We start from the raw sequence: 9898 nt of genomic DNA, 5'->3' as shown, positions 1-9898 counted from the left end.
AAATCAGGTAACAAGATCTCCTGCAAAATATTCACAACTCTTTGAAATGGAAATTAGGCTATTCCAATTTAGAAATCAAATTAAGGCAAATATTCAGGGTGTTAGCAGGCTGCGTTCTTGCCTGTTTGAAGTGGCGGCTAAAGGAGAGAGGCGTACTTTTTTTCTGGATGAAGCAGGATCTCTCTCAGCCAGTTTTCATCCTTACTTAGCACCTGCTGGTTTGGAGTGGTGTCACCCAAGCAATCAGACAGGGGGGATGTGCCAAGAGCCTGCCCTCCTCTCCCACTGTGTGCTGCCCCTCCTCCCTACATCCCATGACAGCCTGTCCTGATACAGATGGACAGGGGACTGGTTTAAAATGACAGTCTCAAGTTCGTTTAGAAAGAGAAGGCTAATTCAAAGAAACAGCAAGGCAAGCTTCCTTTCCCTGTAGGAATCATTATTATCCCCCTTCATCATGGCCCACCTGGGTGCCCATTTTGCCTTTAGATCCCGCTGGCAGAAGACCGACGATGAACTCTGTCGATATAGCATGTCTTTTATCCTTCACAAAGCCATTCGCAATGACTTCTTTCAGAGCTATCTCTACCTGCTGGAAAAAATTCCCCTGGGTAAGTGAGTCAGAGCTACTAGATAAGAAACAAGAAATGACTGAAGGAATTGCATGAGGTCATGGGGCTTCTAGAAGAGAATTTAAAACAAGGATATTTTAGATAAGAAAACTCCACAACCAATGTCATTGGGCTGAAATGTTTCAATGGAATTCTTTTATGGAGAATACAAAGATTAAGTGCCTAAAATAGAGTCAGGACTTTATTTTGGGATTTCCATGCACCCTCAGACACTGTGATTTGCTTCTCTGGGTGTCTGTTGCCTGAGTGTCAGGCTTGTAGAAACTCAGACATGTTTAATATTTACAAAAAATTGTAATTGGGCAAATTTGATAATTCAAAGATGAGAGTATTAATGCATTAATACACTGAGTAAGTGTTAAAAAGAAAGACATAATAGATCAAAATGTGCTTGGGGTATGTATGTATGTTTATGTGTGTGTGCTTGTGTACACACTTATAATCCTCTCTGGTCTTCTTGAATCACAAGAATAGTCAGAGAGCCTTAAAAAAGCAGATTTTAGCTTGGTTTTTGAATATTAAGAAATCAGTAGTCTGTCTCCATTTTTGTTATTTCCTCTAGTTTTCAGAGAATTGGACAACAGAGCAATAAAAAGCTTATATGGTTTGCCTACTCGACTTTTTTCAGCCTCTGTGAAAGTAGTTACTTAAGGGCACCCTAAACAGCACTGAAGAGGAAATAACTTACCATTAAAGAGTAAAGTACCCTCCTCCCTTTGATTTATATTTTACCCCGGTGAAAGCAAGAAGGCTGTGTATCAGCCTAGTCTGTTTTCTCAAGGTCGTCTGAAAGCCCCATTGTGCACTTGAGGTGGTCAGGGTTTCCAGCTGTTGAAGCAGCTACATAATTCTTTGTATTGCATTCAAGCAACTGAATGTTAGCAGCCTGCCAACACCTCTTTTCATAAATCCATTTATGAGGGATCTTTAATTCTAAACATACAAATACCTTCATTTAATATTTATATAACTTCCTTCTAAAACTTTTTATCATCTATGACTTTATTTGATTCTCATAGTCACGCTATGGAATAGATGGGGTAGGTTATCATTATTTTTTTCTACCTACCTTCCCTCCTTCTTCCTTTCATTTTACTTTTTCAAAGGAGGGAAATAAAATTCAGAGATGGTGATATTTAATCTAGATAGAGTAATATCAAAGCAAAGACCAAAGTCCAGGGCTTTTTTTGGTAGATCACACTGCCCATGAGTAATTCTTTTAGGACATATAACACATCTCATCTATATCCAAAAGGAAAAAATAATAGAGCAGTTTAAGTGGAAGGTGATGATGTTCTAGCCAATTCATATGCTGCAGAGCATTGCTTTTCTGGAGACACTCTTCAGGCCATATCTCAATAAGAGTAGCTTTGTAGCCTTGGTTTTATTAGACTGGAGAAAGGTATCAATTACAATAGCTGAGAAGAGAGTCACTAACAGGCAGATGACTGCCAAACTTTACAAATATTTACTAGAGAGAAAAAGAAGTCACCTTTGAAAGCAGCTGAAGATGAATGAAAAAGTAGAACACAATAGTCTCTTCTGAAAAGCAGATGAAAATTAATTTGGCACAAGTGGACAATAATTTATATTTGATCTCAATCCCTTTTATTGTCCAATAAAATCATTGTGATTTTGTGTTTTTCTCCTTTGTAAGTATGCTAATGGTTTACCAATTATTTTCAACCTTTTAATAAAACATTATTATCAAAAGGCAAAGTTTTTGACAAAATATTCCATGGACACCTAGTGTAAAATACAGGAAAAAGTGAAACTTCTCTGCAAAGGATTGGGGTCAGGACCCTTTCCTTGGTCTAGTCTCTTAGACTCAGACTTACCACTGTCTCCGGAGGCACTTTTTTCTGTTTTTTGTTTTTTTTTTTTCTGGAGATGGAGTCTCGCTGTGTCGCCCAGGCTGGAGTGCAGTGGCACCATCTCAGCTCACTGAAAGCTCCGCCTCCCGGGTTCACGCCATTCTTCTGCCTCAGCCTCCTGAGTAGCTGGGACTACCGGCGACCGCTACCATGCCTGGCTAATTTTCGTATTTTAGTAGAGACGGGGTTTCACCGTATTAGCCAGGATTGTCTCGATCTCCTGACCTCGTGATCCGCCCGTACTGAGACTCTTCTATAATACCTGTGGGGTTCCATAAACACAGTTTGAAAACCATTAGTCTATTCCAAGCCAATATTGCCTTCATTTTACTTATTTGCAACTTTCCATAAATGGGCATTGCTTATTTTCTCTGACCCTGATGATTTGACCTGGACATTAGTTTCAACTGAGAGTCACAGAGCTAGCCTCATCCACAGTACCTCTTTGAAGATAGAAATCTAGGGCTCCATTAGTCAATATGGACTGGGATATGCTGCAATAACAAATAAACTCTGGAATCTTGATAGCTGAACACATAGAGAATATTGTTTTCTCTTGCTACATCATTTTCAACGTGCATTATTGGAGGTGGAGGGGAGGCTATATTCCACACAGGCAATCAGGGATCCAGGATGATGGAGGCTTTGCCAGCTGGAACATCACTAGTCACCAGGCAAGCAAATAGAGCAGCCAAAGTTTTGTCTACTAGCTCTTAAATACTTCAGCCCCAAAGGACATCGATTACATCTGTTTAGAATTCGTTGTCCAGAACTTCAAGAATGCTGGGCAATATGAAGGGAGCACATGTGTATTTGTTCACTAGCAAATGTTCCTGCCACAGGGAAAAATATTTTATTTTGGAGATAAAAATACCAGACAATTCTTATTTCTGAACAATTCAGTCATATTTAATGTAAGAGATATTTATGGAATTTCATTATTGTCAAAGTACTGTGCATTAGAAAGGATTCAAATATTAATAAGACAGTTTCCATTCTTCTTCAGGATTTTATAATGTGACAATGGATGCAAATCTACAAATAACTATGTATTAATCCCTTTAAACTAAGCGTGCAGGGAAATCAGGCTACCAGTTCTGTGAATACTCAGATTTTTTGTGGCTTTTTCCTCTAATGGGAGAAGCCGAATGTTCAGAAAGGAATCTGCATGTAAGTCTTATCTGCCAGTGTGAATTTTATTCAATTAGAAGGTTTCCCTTAATCCTTGATTCACTCATTTAAACTTTGGTTTTTGTCCCAGGAGTTTATAACTTATATTTATGGAATGCAATTGTGTGTATTAGTTCCCCTATTGGACTCTCATTCCCATGAGAGTGAAGACTTGCCTTTTTCTTCCTCTTCTGTATCTATTTAGCATTTACCATGGTTCCCGGCACGTCGGAAAAACTCAAAAAATATTTGTTAAATGAATTAAATGGCCTCTTACTGATAATTAATTGTGGATCAGCAAAATTCTGAGTTCAAATGTTTGCACTGCTACTACTAGAAAACTGACCTCTGCAAGTTACTAAAGCCTCTGAGTATAATTTTTCTTAAAACTATAGCAGAGTTGATTGAAGGATTAAATGTTGGTATATATGTGAAATAGTCCTCCTCAGTAAATATTGGTTTATTTCCTTCCTCTGAGCCAGGCCTCTTTCAAAGTCACCATGTAGCTTTCTCTAGAACAGGCATTACCAAAGACAATAAACTTAATTCAAAATATGAGAGTTTTCAGGCTGCAGTGAGTATTAATCATGTTTTTCCGTTTGGAAATAAAACTTAGCCAGAAGAGATGCTTCCTCTCCAGCTCTGCTGAGGTGTTTTACAGTCAGCTTCCTCTACTCTTGATAATTTCAAGACTTCATAGAAATGAAAATAAAGCCCTTCTTTCAAAAAGGCTAGGGAACTTCTCCTGTAGGGTCTGCACAGAGAGTTTGTTGTTTGGGGTAATTATATGGAAAGAACGGTGGCTAACCAGACTCTTTGATTCCTTCTTTCCTTCCTTTCTCCCTCCAACTGCCTAGATTAGGCAGCCAGTCTCACTCCAGCACACTATGTGGTGACATTCAGTCATGGAGAAATTTGCTGAAACATCCCTGGCAAGCTTCAGAGATTCATGGAATAGCAAAGACATACGTACTAAAAATCTCCAATGGAAGACTCAGCTATGCTGTTGAACATAACGGATCTTCAGGAAGAAGTGAGAACAAGCCTATCGTTGTTCTCAATGTTTTGCATATAACTATCTCAGTTCATTTTCATAACATCTCTATTAGGTGTGCTGTTATTTTCGCCATATGATATTTGAGGAACTGATACCCAGACGAGTTAAGTAACTTGCCAAAGACCTTATGGTGGTGAGTGGAGTAGCAGGATTAGGACCCAGGTGATCTAACTCCATGATCTTTTTTAAACCACTACATAATACAATGTAAATGAAAACTTAACTCATGGGGCAATATAAGTTTTACCATATTTTATGATTTAACAGGAATAAAGAACAAACAGCCTATGAAGAACATTGGCTTCCTGTTGAGATAATCAAGATAGGCAGGTCAGTGAGTAGGTTTAAATAATCTAGGTACACCAACCAAAGTTCTGTTAGAAGCTTGGTGTGAACAAGTATTCCAAAAGTGGCTATTCATGAACAAATAGGATACAGAACAGGAAAACAATTCAGTGGAAATCTCCAATGTATATGCCAGTGCTCAAAGGGTTCCACTGGAGCTGCTGGGATAACATCTCCACGTTTAGTAACAATTATTGAGGAATAACTTAACACTCAATGATTCTTCTAGTGTTATCCACATTTCTGAACACGTAGAAGTCAATGGATATTCATTAATTATATTATTGAGCAAAAGTCTATTACTCCTAGACGTTGTTAAAGGCTTCATGTGCAGAACAATGGTTCTGTGTGGTTTAACAGAAAGACCAGAAGCTTTTGCATTTGAATAGGCACATGCCAGGAACTGGTTATGACATTTCTTTTCTATACGATATTAAGTTACCAAGTCTCTCAGATTCTCTTACTCATCTCTAAAATGATGATTATAATTCTAGTCTTATAGAATCATTGTGACAGTTAAAAGAGATAAAGTGAAGAGGTGACATGAAAGTACTCAGCATAACGCCTGGCACATAGGAGGTATCCTCTCTTGCATTGATCCCTTTTCAGAAGAATCAGTCTCTGAGGAGGAAATTAACTCTGGCTTTTAACTTTGATGGCAAAGACATAGATTGTTTAGCTACGCCTTTGCCATCAAAGTTAAAAGCTAGAGTTAATAACAACATCTCTTAAAAAGCACTTGGAACTTCCAGAATAAAACTCACCGCACAGCTATTAGTATTTTAAAAATTTATTTCATTCCCTTGATAGGCATTGCTGCACAACTCAGCAATGTACAATGATACATTTTCAAATGTTTATCGCTACCTGTGCAATACAAATGCATTTTTCTCTTTCAAGCAATGAAGAAAATATAATTTTCCTTTTTATTTAGCGATATTTTTTAGGTACAGAGTATGAGAGGGATGATCTATAGGTTTTCTATTTAAATAGACATAGGTTCAAGTTCCAGATATATCACTCTCCAGCTACTTAACCTTGAGCAACTTAGTTAATCTCTTAATGCCTTGGTTTCTTCTTTTGTAGAATGGATATATAATGTTTATCTTACATATTCAGTTCAATATAAATTTTTGCATATGTATTACATATAAACATGTTTGATCAATTAGATCAGTTACTATTTTTTAATTATTTGAGTATGCCTAATTGGAAGGACAGGTATTTCATAAATGATACCAAAGGTATGACTTATGTGTGCTTATGTCAGTTCATCCCTATCACCATTCAGCTCTTTGTTGAACCCATATATTATTCAAAGAACAAAAAGCTAGCTTTTAGTCAATGAACATTCAAAGAAGGCCCATCAGGAAGTTAGCATAACGTTAAGTGCTAGGGTTATAAAAAAATAAGACATAGCCTTATCCTGAAGAGTTTAGTGTAGAAGAGAGACCTACACAAATATTTTTTTAAAATGTGGTATTACAGTGATAGAGACCACTATAAAATTCTACAGAGGTGCAAAGGAAGCATGGGGACTGCTGAGTCAAATCTCATCATGAAAAATCTGTCTTTAGTATCTTCACTTGACTTCTGGCCTTTTCAGATTTGACAGTAGGTCAAATGGGGAGTTCAAGAAAGAATAGAGAGTCAGGAAGACACTCAGCAAGTAGGCAGGGGATAGATCTCTTGCTGAATTTGAGAAAGTAGATTGTCTTTCCCCAATTTAGAAGTCAGGAAAACACTAAACTAGCCCTCAGTTGAAAAGAAAAAAGCCCTACACAACTTTCAGAATAGGCAGTGCCCTATTTTAGAGATAAGAAACACCAGACACCTAAAGTCTATAGGGAGCAAATAAAACCTAGAGGGTTCCTCTGGGCAATTCAGAGACTTGGTAATGACAGCTTTCTAGCATCCTGGCACATTTAAACCTTGAATTTCACCAGAAACACTGATAAATCCCCTCCACCCCGACTGTTGGTGTAAAATAGAATGAGGAGGGTAACATTTGTTGAGTTTCTACTCTAAACCAAACACCATACTAGGTGTTTTCACATTCATTATCTCATTTAATAATCCCAACAAGTTGTATGACAGGTTTTGATATATTTGGGATATTTGTCTCACCCAAATCTCATGTTGAAATGGAATCCCCAATGTTGGAGGTGGGGCCAGGTAGGAGGTGTTTTGGTCATGAGGATGAATCCCTCATGCCTTGGTGCTGTCCTTACAATAAGTGAGTGAGTTCTTGTGAGAGCTGGTTGTTTAAAATTGTGTGGCACTTCACCCCACCTTTTACTCCCACTCTTGCCATGTGATGTGCTTGTTCCTGCTTCACTTTTAGATGTGAGTAAAAGCTCCCTAAGGCCGCCCCGTAAGCTAAGCAGATGCCAGTGTCATGCTTCTTTTACAACCTGCAGAACTATTAGTCAATTAAACCTCTTTGTTTTATAAATTAAGCAGTCTCAGGTATTTCTTTATAGCAATGCAAGAATGGCCTAACATAGACAATTTGTACTGATGAGTAGAGCATTGCTCCTGAAATGCCTGACATGTGGAAGCTTCTGATACTTGAAAATGTGGAAGTGACTTTGGAACTGGGTAATGGGAAGAGGTTGGAAGAATTTGGAGGGCTCAGAAGACAAGATGATGAGGAAAATTTTGGAACTTCTTAGAGTTGTTAAATCACTCTGACCAAAATGCTGATAGTGACACAGACAGTGAGACAAGGCTGCTAAGATCTCAGATGGAAATAAGAAACTTATTGGGAAGTGGAGCAAAGGTCACCCTTTTTATGCTTTAGCAAAGAGCTATGTTGCACTGTATCCATGTCCTAGGGATCTCTGGAAGATTGAACTTAAGAGTGATGACTTAGCATATCTGGTGGAATAAATTTCTAAACAGCAAAACATACAAGATGTGGCCTGACTGCTTCTAACAGCTTAACCAAGATTTGGAAGCAAGCAAATGACTTAAAGTTGGAAGTTATATTTAAAGGGGAAGCACAGCATAAAAGTTGAAAATTTGCAGCCCAGCCATGTGGAAAGAAAACTTTTTCAGAGTAAGAATTCAAGCAGGTTGTGGAACAACCACTTGCTAGAGAGATTTGCATGACTAAAAGTGAGCCAGGTGCTAATAGCCAAGATGATGGGGAAAAGGTCTGGAAGGCATTTCAGAGATCTAAGAGACGGCCCCTCCCATCACAGACCCGGTAGTATAGGAAAACTGGTTTCAGGGGACCAGGCCCAGGGCCCTGCTACCTTGTGTAGCCTCAGGGTACTGTTCTCCATATCCCACTCCAGCTCCAGCTGTGGCTCAAAGGGGCCCAGGTACAGCTCAGGCATCTGCTATGAAGTGCAGAAGTTGTAAGCCTTGTTGGCTTCCACATGGTGTTAAGCCTGTGGGAGCACAGAGTGCAAGAGTGGTGGAGGCTGCCAAGCCTCTAGATTTCAGAGGATGTATGGGCAGTCCTGGGCACCCAAGCAGAAGTCTGTTGCAAAGGTGGAGCCCCCACACCGAGATAACCTTTACGAGTGTGGAGGAGAAATGTGGGGTTAGAAGTCCCACACAGAGTCCCCACAGGGGCACTGCCTACTGGAGCTATCAGAAGGGGACCAACTGCCTCCAGACCTGAGAATGGCAGACCTACCTGCAGCTTACAACCTCAGTATGGTCCAGCCCAGGAGGGGAGCTGCCCAAGACCTTGGGAGCCCACACGTCATATCAGTGTGCCCAAAATGTGGGGCATGGACTCAAGAATTATTTTGGAGCTTTAAGATTTAATGACTGTCCTGCTGGCTGGGGTTCAAGCTTGTGAGGGACCTTTAACCCCTTTCCTTTGGCCTATTTCTCCCTTTTGGAATGGGAATGTTTTCCTAATACTTGTATCCCCATCGTATCATGGAAGTAAATAACTTGTTTTGATTTTATGGGGTTGTAGGTGGAGGAACTCATCTCCAGATGAGATTTGTGACTTGAGACTTGGGACTTTTGAGTTAATGCTGGAATGAGTTAAGACTTTGGGGGACTATTGAGAAGGGAATTTGAAATGTGAGAAGGACAAGAGATTTGGAGGTCCGGGGCAGAATAATATGGTTTAGATATTTGTCCCATCCAAATCTCATGTTAAAATCCCCAATGTTAGAAATGGGGCCTGGTGGGAGGTGTTTGGGTCATAGGGACAGGTCCCTCATGGCTTGGTGCTGTCCTCTTTGTGAGTTCTTATGAGATCTGGTTGTTTAAAAGTGTGTGACACTCCACCTCTCCCATTGCTCCTGCTCTGCCATGTGACATGCCTGCTCTGGCTTCACTTTCTGCCATGGTAGAAACTCCCTAAGACCTCCTCAGAAGCTTAGCAGATGCCAGCGCCATGCTTCTTGTACAGTCTGCAGAACTATAAGTCAATTAAACACCTCTTTTCTTTATAAATTACTCAGTCTCAGGTGTTTCTTTAGAGTAACACAAGAACAGCCTAAGAGAGGTATCATTACCTCTTTATAGAGGAAGAAGCTGAGGCTAACATGAGTTATGTAACCTATTCAAGGTCATAAAACTAATTTGCATCAGAGCCGGCAAACAAATCCAGGGATGTCTTACTCCAACTTTTTCCTTCCTCTCTCTTTTTCCTTTTCTTTCTTCCTTCCCTCCCTTCCCTCCTCTCTTCCTTCCTTTTTTCCTGTTTTACCATTACTTCTTTAATGGCTAAATTGAGAAGTACTCATCTGCAAATCTCTTTTATGGAAGGTCTTACCTTTCACAGGGGCATCTCCTAATTGGGCATTTTTTTTTTTTTTTTTTTTTTTTTTTTTTTTTTCTAAAGG

The 9898-nt window shown here is 39.4% G+C and overlaps 1 protein-coding gene across 1 annotated transcript in view; it reads left to right on the top strand.

The window, feature by feature from the left end:
- Nucleotides 1-396: 396 nt before the first annotated feature.
- NTMT2 (N-terminal Xaa-Pro-Lys N-methyltransferase 2) overlaps nt 397-9898 on the top strand; it is a 21652-nt gene continuing 12150 nt past the window's right edge. Inside the window, exon 1 of the mRNA XM_017868409.1 lies at nt 397-611. Within this exon, the coding sequence (XP_017723898.1) occupies nt 458-611 (154 nt within the window). The 5' untranslated portion in view covers nt 397-457. The remainder of the gene's footprint in view (nt 612-9898) is intronic.

This window comes from Rhinopithecus bieti, unplaced genomic scaffold (assembly GCF_001698545.2).
Source record: "Rhinopithecus bieti isolate Rb0 unplaced genomic scaffold, ASM169854v2 scaffold_4101, whole genome shotgun sequence".
NCBI classification, from domain to species: Eukaryota; Metazoa; Chordata; class Mammalia; order Primates; family Cercopithecidae; genus Rhinopithecus; species Rhinopithecus bieti.
Note: the sequence above shows the minus strand (reverse complement) of the source record. Positions and strands in the feature narration are given on the sequence as shown.